The sequence below is a fragment of the Dermacentor silvarum genome, chromosome 4, assembly GCF_013339745.2.
Source record: "Dermacentor silvarum isolate Dsil-2018 chromosome 4, BIME_Dsil_1.4, whole genome shotgun sequence".
NCBI classification, from domain to species: domain Eukaryota; kingdom Metazoa; phylum Arthropoda; class Arachnida; order Ixodida; family Ixodidae; genus Dermacentor; species Dermacentor silvarum.
Genome location: NC_051157.2, coordinates 56128987 through 56143733, shown reverse-complemented (window position 1 = coordinate 56143733; position 14747 = coordinate 56128987). Strand labels below are relative to the sequence as shown.

The window sequence follows — 14747 nt, the reverse complement described above, 5'->3', positions numbered from 1 at the left end:
TCGGCACACGCCTTTTATAAGACTCTATAGCTCCGGCACTTTATGCGGTCATGTTCCTCGTTGTGATTGCGCTACGCATTATCAACAGCGAAGTCTCCCACGAGGTGCCAAGAGCGATGACGGTTCATATATAATAAGCAGACATTTGTAAAACAGAGTTCATCTCTCTCTCCTAACTTGTAGACTTGCTCTGGAGCACCAGTTTTAGGAGCGACGCGTCTACGTTTAACCTCAGCAGCGCGCGAAGTTTTTCTATAGGCTTCTTCACAACAACTGGCGTCGCTACATGGTCCTCCGTCATGAAACGCTAAACCTTCCCTTCTTGGTGTCCGATGCGCTAATGTAGCAAGCCGCAAACTTCAGGCTTCGCTTACAGCTTAAACATTATTACTACACCCTGCAGTAAAATACAGTTAATAAACTTTATCTGCCCTTGATATATCGTTGACGTTACTGGTTTCGTGCACTAGTGTTTGTGTCGCCTCGTAAATGAATAATCTCGTGGGCGAAACGTGCTCAGACTTGTGATAAAATATAAAACATATATTCTGTTGTGTTCTGTGCATGAACATCTGCTCAATAAAAAACAGCAAATTTAGAAGGACCAGAGCTGAGAACATACACGCAACCATATCCCGCTACAAGAACATACACAGAATTCCCACTACAAGCGCACGCAGTTCAAGCGCATATCAAATCATACTCGGCGACAGCATGCGGTCTAATGGCCATCACCCTTAAAACCTTGGCAAGCAATATATCGTGGTAGCAGCAGGCGCGGATTCGTGAATCTTTCAAGTAGCGTCGTAGAATCCGGCTACTCGTGGTTTGCAAGTCATTTAAGGTTAGTGCACTCGTCCTTCCCAGTTTTCTTGTGCCTCTCTTCTCTCCTGCCCCCCACCCTCCCCCCCCAAGCGCACTTATATACACGCACACACACACACATATATATATATATATATATATATATATATATATATATATATATATATATCCATAAATATTCAAAACAGCTGCCCTGTTTCAAATCACCCTTCATACTAGACTAAAGCACTTGTGTAACTCACAAGAACAGTGCTCTTGGTTAACAAGAAATGCCACGCGTTTCTTGCTGTGGCATCCATTTTATTGCTGGTAACTATTTATCCGGCCTCTGTATGGTGAACACCTGTGGTAAAAAGTGATTCCCTTTGGGATGGGCCCGTACGCTACCGATGAGAATCGCCTATCATGGAACGCAATGTACCATTAAAGAGGTACACACTGTATTACATGTATGCCAGTGTGGGCAACTGTGTGGGCGCAGGTCAGCCAGACGCACAAGAAGGCAACCAGAGACACAAAGAGACGTCTTTATAACATGAAACGGCACGTGGGACTAATACCGAAACACATGGACCATACACATGAGCTGGGTAACTGTCACGCTCGAGCACTCACAATGCTAATCAGGAGTTCCAGCCTCGTGGCGATGGCTCGGCGGACTTGCCTCTGACGGCGGTGAGTACGGGCGGCGGTTGAAGTTCAGGGTGGCACCAGGACGCAGCCCGGTTCCGGAGCGTTAGCTCTGGGACGTAGCACGAGCTCGGCATCGTAACGGTGGGATGAGAGCCAGGACGAAGCCCAGCACAGCAGTGGGGTGAAAGCCGGGATGACGACCGGTTTGCAGAACAGGACCAGGGCTCTGAGACGTATACCCCGAGCCCGGCAGCACGGCAGTGGTCGTGTGAGTGGGGACGAGGCACAGCTCATCAGGACCCGCGACGGTGGTAGAAGCCGGGGCGGCGCCCGGTTTGCAGTACAGGACCGGGATGCCGGGACGTGGGCCGGAGTTCGGCCTGCTCCACCTCGCTGCACTGCCCGTTCTGTCAGCTTGGCTGCCCCGTCGTTCCAGATCGTCTCTCGCGGCACTAGCCACGCGCACTCCGGCGCTTTTGGCCCCGCACGCCGAACACAAGCATCGAAACGACCGCGGATTTCGAATATCAGCCCCGCACACCGATCACAGGTCGTCCTCCTACCACAGCCAGCAAATGGACACTTATTAGCGTTATCACAAAAATGCACTTTCACCTAATATCTTATAACACGCATGCACAGAGAATAATAAATCACTTATTAGAGAAGCACCGTGCGTAGAGGGCCATCTACAAAGCAGGACCTCACTTGGTAGACGAAATTGTTATGTATTGCATGATTTCAAGTGATAGTAGAGGCCAGACTCGTATGTTTTGATATATCAGTTATTGCTCTACATGATTGCGTTATTATAACACTGAAATGCCACTGTGATAAGTGCATCATGATACCCTTTAAGAGCAATTTCTACTGCACGGCAGTCTGTGTTTCATCGTGATTAACATTATAAACATTATTAGACTGTTAAGGTTTATGCGGTAGTATGGCTTATAACATCTCTGAATTAATATGTTTCGTCGAAATTCTGCTTCCCTCCAAATTTTGTAACCTTACCTCTCCAATATCATTCTTGGCCGTTCTCCACTGGGCTTCCCTTTACATTGGCACCTCGACGGTTACTCGGAATGACTGTCGCTTCTCCACTGAATACATCAATTGCTTAAGCTGTTTCCAGTCAGTATTGTTGATCTATATTTTGAACCCTTTTTTTCCCGATACATCAATGTCTGCCAAAGCAGTGTTGCTCACTCTGAAGTTTTTGTTATCGTCAAACATATCTCATCGTACACGAGAGTACAGGAACAGTGAATACGCAGCATACTTTAATTTCAACAAAGAAAAAAAAAATGAGTCACTTGAAAACGAAAAGACGCATCACATGTTCAATGGCAGACATGAAGATTTGAATGGGATTTTTTATATCGTGTTGTTCACGCAAGGTCATGGCAACCGCGTGTAAGTGTGCGCAGAACGCGGAACGTGAAAATGAAGCGCTTGCAGACGCGCTCCTATGGAGCAAGGCATGATGTACTCAGCCGCGCCGGTGTACATCTACAGGTACTGCGGAGGCTTGCTCATGTGGAGGCCGCTAGAGCCACTGCCACGGCAGCGCATAGGCTCGGCACTGCCATCCGTGTCCAGTAGGGGGCGCGGAGCTCTTGCGCACCACTCTGAAAGCTGATACGGCCATCCAGCATTGGCATGATGGGTGAGTGCTTCTTCAGGTACTGGCGCATTATGATGTCGTCGGTTATGTCTGCATCGAGAAACATAATGACGCCAAAGAAAAACAGAGCGTTGAATACACTGGTTGATGTAGAACTTTGAAACTATAACCCCCGGTGAGCGATATAACTGAATGTACAGCCTCGGTCGCATACGCAATACTGCGCGATTAACTATACAGGGTGTTATAATTATTAAGTTATACAGAATTTTTAGCAATCGCTTGTGGCAGGTAGCATAATCGTTATCATTGAACTGGGTTATTCGATGAGGTGGACACTAGTAGCATGAGAAATCGAAACACATATTCAACTAATTAACAAAAACTCACTAACGACACATACTGCAATTTACGAATTGTAGCCGGTGAGCTTGTCAGGCGTATCCACTTGGAATGAATTTCCAGAATGACAACAGTTTGGAGATATGCGCCATCAAACTCGCCGTAAAAATGCACTGTTGTGCCACTTACTTTCTTACCAAAATACTGTTTTATACATTGACGCAGAAAAGTAACTGCAACGCCATGTATTTCGTCCAATGCTTTGGGAAATTATATCTCGAAACTGGTGTCATTCTGAAAATTCATTTCAAGTGGATGCGTCTTGCAACGTGTCGTAAAGCAATTAACTAAGAGTTCATTAGTAAATTGTTAACTAGTTGAATATGTGTTTCGATTTCTCGTGCTACTTATGTCCGCCTCTTCGAATAACCAAGCTCAACGATAAGAATTATGCTACCTGCCACAGATGATTTTTCAAAATTCCTTAAAGGTTAATTTTGAACACCCGGTATACAGTGTCCCAACTATCATGCACCAATATTTAAAAATATGCTAATGGCACGTCGCTGGGCAGAACCAAGGTAATGTTGTTTGCCGTCGCTCAAAGATTCTCGGGTTATTTTTTGCATTCAACGTAATTACATAATTACTCTTAATTATTTATTCAACTTCTCAATTATAATTAGATTAAAAGTAATAACTAGATAATTACAAAGCAACACAAAAACTCGCGATACAGCTTTTTGTTGCTCAATATGTGACAAACGAAAGTGTTTTACCGAGCGTGGAAGAAGCCCTTGAATACAGGTAAACTCAAAATTTCCGCGTGACTGGCTGCTCGAGGCACCTATAATTACATAGCGTGTATGCGCGAGCTTCATTCAAGCTCGGAAAAATACTTATGTAGCACGTATTGATCAACACAAAGCTGCAGAGGGAGTTTTTCATGTTGCTCTACAATTTCTCACTAACACTTTTCATCTAATTATAATAATTGAGAAGTTGAATAATTATTTAGGACTAATTAAAAAATAATCTGAGTATCTCCAAGCAACGTCAAACAACATTAACTTGATTCGGTCCAGTTACGTGGCATTTGAACATATTTAATGTGTGGTGCATGATATTTGGCACACCCTGTATAATCAGCTGTGTCCTCGTGCCCTCAGATCCAATGATTTCAAGTGCTTGAATGATGTGACGCACATAGATAAAACATTTCTCTTTCCGGCGTTTCTGCTCGAATCCCATCCCTTGATGAAGGCAGGACCCCGACCAAAACTTCCTAAAAAATATATATCTATATTTATATATGTGAAAATTACTATGACAATAACACAATAACACAGCCGATAGTTGTTTAACGTTGATTTGCACACTGAGTGTTTGACTGAAGCTATATTCTATTTCCGGTTTGGTAGTCCAGATCTCGTAAACGCATATACTATCACATATATGGGCGACAGTCTTTCTATCTTTCAAAGATCAGAATATCACTTTCAACTCCGTACATTTTAAACCCATGACACGCATAAGATGCTGATCATCACCTGCTCCCTGTGCTAACATTGGCTTCAGCAAGTTGGTTAATATCCAAAGTGAAAACAGCGCAAAAAATCAGAAATAATGAGATGAAACTCGTTGTCCCGTTCGTCCATGCACTGTCTCCATTACGACTTCCAGTACTACTCTGTACTGTAATTTGCTTCATTTGTCACCTGGCGGAGTCCAAGAAAAGGATGGCACCTTCCAATAAAGTGCCGATTTAGCCATGCGAAGGTCACCTGGTGGTGAAACACTAAGTTAGTGATTCACTCAACTGCTTGGAACTTTGTATCCCCGGGGCACTCGCGTGAAGTCGTAGCCGTCGCCGCCGTGAGCGAGGTACCGGGACATGGCCACCGTGTACCACTGTATCGAAATGACGCGCTCGTATGTGGGCGTCCGGCAAGACGTGCATAAGATGACCAGGCTGTATACGATGGTCTCGTTGACAACTGCCTTGGACTTGTACCGCACACGGATGCCTGCTCATGTTACCGACATGGACGACAGCAAATCAGAGACAGAGAAAACACAAAAAAATAGTGTCGACTTAGAAAAACAATGTTGGAACATCGTTCTCGAAACTTGTGGCGCTGTTCTATAATTATTTAATAGTTGCGTGTGTGAGGCATTCTTCCGTTGTCATCATTCGCGCCTTGGATGGTGGTTAAAATTTCTTTTTTTTAATCTAATACTGACCTGACCTAGATTTGTTTCGCATCTTCTACATCACAGAATCCGGGCAAGAATCCATGCTGCCTTTAACATGACTGTACATGTTATGTCTGTACATGTTATATTTGTGACTGTGATGTCTAACATGACTGACAAAAAGAGCTTTAACATGACTGTACGCAAAACTATTCGCACGCCGCGACACTCGGCAGAAAACGAAAAAAAAGTTCACGTGCGACAGACAGGGCGCACATGGAATCGCGCTTTTTTTTTCTGCTCACGGAGATCACGACGTACGCTGTGTGGCCCAGCATACACAAATAAACCTTTGCACGCTATTGGCCCAGAGCACTACCTCAATGCATATGAGATGGTCGTTTTCTACAAACATGCAGGTCTCGAAGGTCACGCATAGTATACTGCCATTGAGACAAATTCCAGTTGAAGATTGAGAATGCAGAAGTGAGTGTCCTTTCTAAATTTGAGATTGACAACCGCCTCCTTATGGCGTCGGCATATTGACTACTCCGAGCAACTGAAAGCTAGAAATGTAATCGTTGCTATTGCCAACAAGGATTCATAAAAGAAGCGCGCTTTTGTGGCAAATTTAAAAACATGAAGTTTCCTTTATTATTTTCTCAACCTATAGGCATAACAAAGAGTTTTTCGTACTACAATACAGTAAGAGAATTACTGCATCATATTGGGCGATCTTGATTTTAGGCCTCATCATTCCTTTGCTGTAATGTTCCTTTATGAAACAACCGTTATACCGTAAAATATCTACACACAGTGAACCTATGTTGTCCTATTGAATGCTTCAACACACTAGTTTGGGATTTTCTCAGGATGTTGGCAGAGCCTTTTTTTTTTTGATGACAATGAATCCTGTAACGCAGCTGGATCGGCAGATTCAAGTTTATAAACTGTTCACAATAGTGGTATTACTAAGTATCATTTGAGAGGTGTCACAAGTTACGATTCACAGATGGCAGTTGCAGTTTCAGAATTTCATGAACAGACATGCGGTAAAACATAGATCATGCTGTTTAATTATACCTTTTTTTTCGTGTGTGCGTGCGTGTGGGTGGTAGGAGGTAAGATGACCACTTTTTATGTCACTCACGAACCATCTTGCGCGAACCAGAACTGACCAGAGACTTGCAGAAACTTCGTGTAGGGTGCAGAAGATCTGCCCGAGTGCTCCATCATGTTTTGAAGTGTGGTTCCCCGCATAGTGACGAAGACATACTGGTCGTTAAACGGGAACATTTGGAACACGTCCTCAAGCCGCACCTCTCCTGCACCAAAAATTGGATCATATTTTAGAAACTCCAAATGCTAATTCAAGCAGTGCGTAGATGGCGTTATCACCGCAATTTATTAGAAGGATATGGGCTAAACAATAGGTGTAATTTGAAAAGATCGAGTTAGAATCGCTAAACTCCACAGCCCTTGTTCCGTAGAAGCGACAGAAGTGTCGGTGACTTTGGGATAACTATAATTCAGGCATCATAGTATGCACAAGGCGCACAACATACGACGTTATGCCTGAAACTCGAAGTTAGGCAAATTGTATTTCTCGTCATGACCATAAAGCTTGCTTGAGTTATCTCAGGAAAACAGAAGCGCTGCCGTGCTCTTGGCTGCTTCGGAACAGTGTGAAGTATAAGCTTCTGATGTAAATTTTTTGTGGAGACCCCAGCATCTTAACAACATGTCTGGCCAAACATGTCCTTACAAGATCTTATGAACGCTCTCTTATGAACACGCTCTATCATCACACTCTCTTATGAACGGCGCGCAATTAATTGCCCCTTTGTCTTATATCTAGTTTTACATTATATAATGTCGCCAATTCTATACTGAAAGCGTCTTCCCTTACCGCAGCCACTTGCATTTTTCTGAATCGTCTATCTTAAATAACTTAATTCCTGGCTTTATAACTAGTGGGAACGCTGACGTGAATAGTGAATAGGAGCCAACCGTGGACAAAGAAGAGGACGGGCGCGCGAGCAGTGGTGCGAGGGACGCGCGAGTTGCAGCTGGGCGCCCTTGGGCGCGGCCGGCCGAGACTGGAGCTGTGGCCTTAGACAGTGGGACCGAGGCGTTTTCCCACATTGGCGTCCGTAACGTGGAGCTGTGGCCGTAGGCCGTGGGACTGAGGCGTTTTCCCACATTGGTGCCCGTAACGTGGGGCCCCGGCTGCGTTCCGGGACGGACCATGGTCGTGGGGAAGGCTGGAGGTACCCGTTCCACGGCTAGTAGCGACTTCTGCCCGGCCAAGGTGCGTGACCATTTCCGCGATGGGAGCTGCACCTCCCGTGTTTGATGACGTGCGATTCCGCCGGTTCCTCCTTCATCGCCATGATCTAGTCTGGCATGGGTCCTGGTGGTGGCGTGTTCTTCTACACGCTGCTGAAGCCCCCGGCGCCGCTGTTCGAGAAGGGCATCGCCAGCGCAGGTGACATCATGCGCGCAATCGCGCCAACACCACCTCAAGAGCGGCTCCGTCCCTCGGTGCGTGGTTCTTTAGTTCTCTGCTGCGGTGCGGTGTGGTCTCTGGCGGCAAGGCCTTGAGTGGGCAGCGGCTCCCTCCGGCGACCTGCTGCGTGCGGCGACCTGCTGCGTCCAGAACAAGGTCGGAGAAGAAAACCAGACCAGGTGTGCGCCTGGGGACGGTTTAGGGCCTTTCGGTTCCTGCAAGACCTCAAGATGGTTTAGGGCCTTTGGTTCCTGCAAGACCTCAACTCCGAGGCTGCACCACATGGTTCTGCTCAATCTTTGCGAGGAGTCCGTCATGGAAGCCAGTCAGGTTTAGGGCCTGCGGGTTCCTGGAAGACCTCGGTGCCTCGGACATTGGATCAGTCTCCATGGTTCTCCCGCCGGTGGGAGAGTCATGCCGTCGCTGCCAGCCACCGTGGGCCAGTGCCGTCAACGCCCTCGCAGCGCAGCTGCGGGTAAAACCGCTGGCCATGGAGGAAAGAATGGCGCTAGTGAATACTTGCACCCGTTGTGCCGACGATTAACTACACCAGCCGCCGCCAACTCGTCGCTTCTTCTCGTTTTGTGCCTTGCGGTGCGCTCGCTGTGACGACATGGCGGAGTGAGCGAGTGATTTTGCAACGCGGAGGAGCGGTGTGTGTGTGTCTTTCGTTGTTGCGTTTCTTTTGTTGTCATCGTGGCAGATGCCGAGTCGCCATGGCGACTCGGCATCTCGCGTCGTCCGTGCCGCCGGGTTCGAATGCCGTGTTGCCAGCCAGTGCCGTCAACGCCCTCGCAGAGGGAGGGGCAGTGTGGGAACGCTGACGTGAATAGTGGATAGGAGGCAACCATGGACAAAGAAGAGGATGGACGCGCGAGCAGTGGTGCGAAGGATGCACGACCTGCGGCTGGGCGCCCTTGGGCGCGGCCGGCCGAGACTGGAGCTGTGGCCCCGGACCGCGGGACCGAGGCGCTTTTCCTCAAACTGTAACAATGGCATACCTTTAACGCGATCAAGGTCGATCCACATAGGTCGCGAAGCTTCGGGTGAAAAGCGGTTCAGAACGAATTGTCCCGGACATCAGCAAGGGTGGTTATGGGAGCAGCGATTGAAGCGCGACTATGTTTGGAAGGAACAAAGATTGGCAAAGAAAAAAGGGTTTTTAATTAAAGCGAGACACAGTTAAATTCATTCAACGAAAATAAAATTCCTAATCAATTTTATATACGCATGGCGACAAAAGAACAACTCTATTTTACTTGATCATTATCAATAAATACTTTTCGGCGCCCACCGTTAGAGCGCCTACCGATAGCGGCGGGCGTTGACGCCGCTATCACTTGCAATGCAATCTAACTCTTGAAGGGGGCAGAAACGCGCGCTCGTAAAGTTCACTGTTACAATACGCCCCCACCCTCGTGTTGCTTTGATCGTCGACGTTTGTCTGAATTTGGTGACGCGAACAGTTTCATTGTTTCTTAACCTGTTCAGTCAAGAGTACTGAGTTGCGACCACCAGATAATTGTTTACTTTATTTGTTTTCGTGGGACAGCGCTGATCGATGGGCTTGGCGTCCGACGAAAGGACGAGCACTCTTAGCTCAAAGCGCTCGTCGGCCTCCAAGGAAAGTATCTTCTGTGCAGCGATGCGATTTCGACAACCCTATGGCTGATCTTTTCCTGCATCGCTTTCCGCACTGAAATCTCGAAACGACCATCAAGTCGAATGGCGGGGCATTTGAATATACAGCTACAATGGCAGGCCTCCGAAAACAAATTTCGCGCCTTTGAGAACAAAATGACGTCACTTGTGTTTTTTACGGATATGACGTCAAATTATTTTTTCCCCGTTGGAAGTGTTCCCTCCTCACACAGATGGCGCCAAGCCCCATGAACAGCCAATGAACCGCCATGTTTTGAACGTATGGGCTTCTATAGAAGCTTCGCTACCAGGTATATTTATCTTGACGCGATAGCGTTTAGGGTCCCGTGTCGCAGAAAATCCGGTGCCGGCGTCGGTGTTGGCATTGGCATCCGCGGCCGAGAAAATCATCCCAAACCACGTTTAGGTATGCCCCACCATGCTATCATTAATGTTGATCATACCTTGTCTTGTATTCTTGGCAAAGCTATCCATAGACATTTTGAGAATGACAATCCACTAACAAATGTCATGAAACAAAACACCCACTGCGCATGTCTTTTATGCTAAATCTTCTCAAACTGAAATATTAAAAGTGTGAAACAAATGCGGAAACCTGAAAGTGATGTAATTTTTTGGCGCGGTTGTGCACAATCTCCGGGATCGGCCCACGCAAGAGGCCGCCTTTTCACCAGAAAGCTCACCTACATGCATAGCGTTCGCCGCCAGTGTTTGCCAGTAACCAATACGGTTGCATAAGCTGCATTCGACGGGAACCATGAGTAGCACTTAGGGATCTTTCAACGCTATCGCATTCCACTCTTAAAGCGAAGCTTAAGCGTCCTCCCAATTTTTGTTGGACATATTACCTTACAAACGCCAAATAAGGAAATGCGACTAACTGGCGCTTGCCTGCAACCCATTTTTGAGCTCTCGCCTAATTTCGATTTCGTGTGCAGTTTTCTCACCGCCTAAGCAAGATTTGCTTACAGTGGATGATTGTTATAGTGGATGATGGTTATAGTGGATGATGAACTAAGTGCATATAAAGCATGAAATATGTACTTAGTTGCGAAGAACATATCACAGAGTGCTATTTCTTTTGCCAGGCGAGAAAACAACGTATTGTGGTAAGGCACCTCACGAAACCTGTCTAACTCAACTAATCGTCCCCCTGGACGACTCGTTCTTTCATTCTGTCATAAATCACACGTGCTAAAAGCGATGTTTACAACTTAAGGAATTAGTACGCAACTAGCATCAGTGAAGTCATGGGAGGTATCGCACTCTCCGAATTTCCTCTCCACTTCTGAAAAAAAAATTATTACCTTCGAAATTCAAATAAACGGGCCCTGTGTGCATGCTAAAGATACCTACTGAAATTAAGACAAGTTGAAGGGACCCTCAAAAACAAAAGACCTAGGTAAGTTTCCTAATCCAGGTGGTTTTATCGCTAAATTTGAATAAAATAGTGCATGTGGTATTGTTGTTCCAAGAGGAACGTTACAGGCAGCAACAAGGGTGTAATCGCACCAGCTGCCTAATGAGAATGAGCCATAGAGGAGTGCCAATACGCGCAAACAATTGCACAAGTGGCCAGGATAGCTTATGTCGCGGCACCATGTCACAACTGCAAAGCTGAATGGAAAGACGAATGCCTAGAACATGCATGAAATTGCTCGCAATGTTTTCCTGATATTTCGCAAGGAGACCAGTTTATATAAATATGTGAACACCTCTTATGGGCCATGATACTTGAACCAAAATAAAGGGGGCCGAGGGAAGGTCAGTATCGCTGAACTAATTAGGAAACATTTTCCTGCAAAGCATGCCTTTCCCGAATCATGAAATCATCATATTGAATGGCGTTCATTGCGACGTTCTGCCTTCCTCTGCAAGATTGTTTAGCCCCTTTATTTCTTACTAATGTGGGTGTCTGTGTTTGTGTCTCTGCGTGTGTATGTTATTCGGTTATGCGAAGATTGTTCTCTTAAGCGCACAAATACTTAGTCGTGTAATCGCGTAAACGCGCGTGCTTCAATGCCAACGGCCCCCAGCAATGCATGGTAGCTAGCGTACACGCTATAGAACTCTGCTAAGATCCTCATTTTCAATATGGAGGTTTGCACGATTTGCTGTATGTCCAGACACCCAACTGTTCTAAAATTTCATTTTATGCACGTAAGTGCATAGTTCGCCAAATATCCACTCAGGCTTACTGGTTCTAAAGGGAACCGCTCTCAGACACAGTTCAATTTATTTGAGATCCTGTGGTGCAGTGATGCTCGCATCTAGTTTCGCACTCTAAAAAACACAGAATGGCTTACGATTAAGACGGACCGGAAGCCAAGGAACTCACTTGTCCCATATCAAATCTGATTCACTGACATTCACTGAGACTCAGGATCACGTCCACGCTAAGTCACTTCGACTCACGCAGACTCACGCCCCCTCGGACTAACATCGAGTGACTCAGTATTAATTGGTGTGCTTGCGCGTGAATCGAGAGAAGGCTCACGACTGAGTTCACTAAGCCGGACTTCCATTTCTGACTCTGTTACGTATAGATCTGACTTTGAATCTATGAACACTTACAGCGAGATCTCGATTTTGAGAACGGTCGAGTGATGCAGCTGTGAGTCTAACAGCTGTTATAACTCTTGCGGTTATAAATCTTTTGTGATAAGAATAAGCACTCGCCAAAAGCACAAAAAAATATTTTAAAAACTTCGGTATCCCTACAGGTCTCTTGTCAATTCGGTCAGATTCCGTGAGTATGAGTATAAACTCAGAGTTCCACGAGTGTGTGCGAGACCGCGAGTCAGTCCGAGGCCATAGAACAATGAGTGGGACTGAGCATGAGTCCGCGCTACCGTGAGTATGCCTAAGCCTGCCTGAGTGAGCCAGACCAAGTTGGCCTGTGCTGGTCTCATTTCCCTGCAGTCCGAGTTCGAGTGATCAAGTATGCGCCTGATTTTATTGAGTCAGAGTCCTGGTAAGCCTGAATAACTTATTAAGGCGAGAATCAGGGATCTTTGTTAGTACTAAACCAATGTATTTTGTGAATGCGTCCGAGCATATCCGGTTTATTTTGCCAACCGCTGGCTGTCAAACCGCTTGGGTATATTCCAGATATGAACTAGTCACATGTTTTCCGTGACGTTTTGTAGCCTGTTATTTTTATTATCTGATTGTATCTCTTAGTTTACCTGCAGTGCAAAATTACCGAGGTGAAGAGCATGGGAGCCCCTCCTTACAGCTATTTCAGGAGCTCGCTCCTACAAAATAAAGTATGTCAACACGTCGCCTGGCTACAATTCGCTACCGGCAGAAGAATGTCTCAGAGAGGCACTTTTGCATTAGCGCGCCAATATTTTTACACAGAGCAAGAGAACGCATAACGATTGAGTCTACCAACGTTTTTAAGGCTGAATTGCCTTCCACTTGAAACCAAACTGCCTCTACGCACCACTTTTGGTTCGCTCATCGAAGCTGCTGCTCAAGGCGCCCGCATTGACGACCACGGCATTAATTTGGCTCCAGGCGCCGGCGACGGCCACCTCGGAAAAGTAGTCAAACGCCGCGTCTGCGAGCAGGTTCCCACCGTTGCACTCGCGCCACTGGCAGCTTTCCCTGCTATTATCAATGTATACCTGTAAGGAAAATCCGCGGTTGTATAAGGTCATACAAATGGTTGTTCACGCCAAATCTACACACACCCGAGTTAACTGCTGTACAACAACCTCCACCCAATCTGCTACAAAATAAATCTTTTGTCATAAGAATAAGCACTCGCCAAAAGCAGAAACAAAATATTTAAAAAAATTCGGTATCCCTACAGGTCTCTTGTTGACAATAGAGTGAAGTACAGAATGTCGTTCATTAAGTAGTGACACGATTGGGCATGATTCTTGCGTAAACTTCGGCATATGTTACGTGCCCGGTTTAGTGTATTATCAGTAGATTGTATGTAGATGAACTCTAGTAAAAGGCAGGATGATAGCGATTTTTGGTTGGCGCTGATTTGCGCAGATTTCCAGTTGCCCGTGTTAGCAACGCGTTCAGCCAATGCGTTAGAAACTATGTGCCCCTTGGCCACGTCCTTCTGGTGTTGTCTGAAACGTTGTATAGATTTTACGAATTCAACGATGTATGATGCCTCACAGTCTCCGCACTCCATCTTGCAAACAATTTCCGGGAAACATGCCCGTTCCTAATCATATTTGTGCGTGAACACGACCGCCCCTCAATTTATTTGAAGGCACATGCGCAGTTTCAACGCTGTAATCTTTAAATATTCATGCCAGCATTTCGCTTGTTCCAGGCGCGTATGAGATGGGCACATGTTTTGCTTTTTTTATTTTTCCGGTGTCTTGTCTTTAGACGCCCAAGGCTGATCGGCGTACTTGTTTCCGCAGAAGTTGACGGGGCTAACGGTGTCCTGCGAGATTGTTCCTTATTTTCCGCAATTCTTTTTTTTTCCAAGAATGTTCTCCTCAGCACAGTCAAAATGCCTGATTGAAGACGCTGCGACGGAGCGCTTATGGTTCTTGGGGTGTTGCGAGTCGAAGCTGAGGTATGTGCCTGTGTCCATAGGCTTTCTGTACACAGACGTGTCCAAGCCGGCAGGCGTTGTCCTCCTCCTTCAACGTAAACTGATTGCAGTGATCTGAAGTGTTTGTGTAATAGGACGCACGAAACGAAAACATTTTATTTTTCCAGCGTTTCGGCCGGGGTCCGTTTCCCTGACGAAATTCTACTCGAGCGTGGCCGCGCGGGCCCTAACTCGAAAGTGGTCTGCGGTGGGTAGTAAAGGCATGCCGATGGCTGATAGCTTAGTGTGCACTGTGATCTCACCGCGTAGTTCGCGTTGAAGCGAGAGGCAGCACATAGGACAATTTGCGCGCAGCTGCTGCCGCTCTTCCTCACGTCAGGGTTTTCGCCGTGAGTGTCCGTGGTCATCGAGTGAGATGT

General features: G+C 46.4%; 1 protein-coding gene across 1 annotated transcript in view; it reads right to left on the bottom strand.

Moving 5' to 3' along the window:
* Window positions 1-2869: 2869 nt before the first annotated feature.
* Window positions 2870-14747, bottom strand: part of LOC119448625 (protein 5NUC) — a 31991-nt gene continuing 20113 nt past the window's right edge. The window contains exons 7-10 of the mRNA XM_037711857.2: window positions 13243-13426; window positions 6802-6948; window positions 5248-5454; window positions 2870-3175 (exon numbers count right to left, since the gene is read on the bottom strand). Of these exons, the coding sequence (XP_037567785.1) occupies window positions 2994-3175; window positions 5248-5454; window positions 6802-6948; window positions 13243-13426 (720 nt within the window). The 3' untranslated portion in view covers window positions 2870-2993. The remainder of the gene's footprint in view (window positions 3176-5247; window positions 5455-6801; window positions 6949-13242; window positions 13427-14747) is intronic.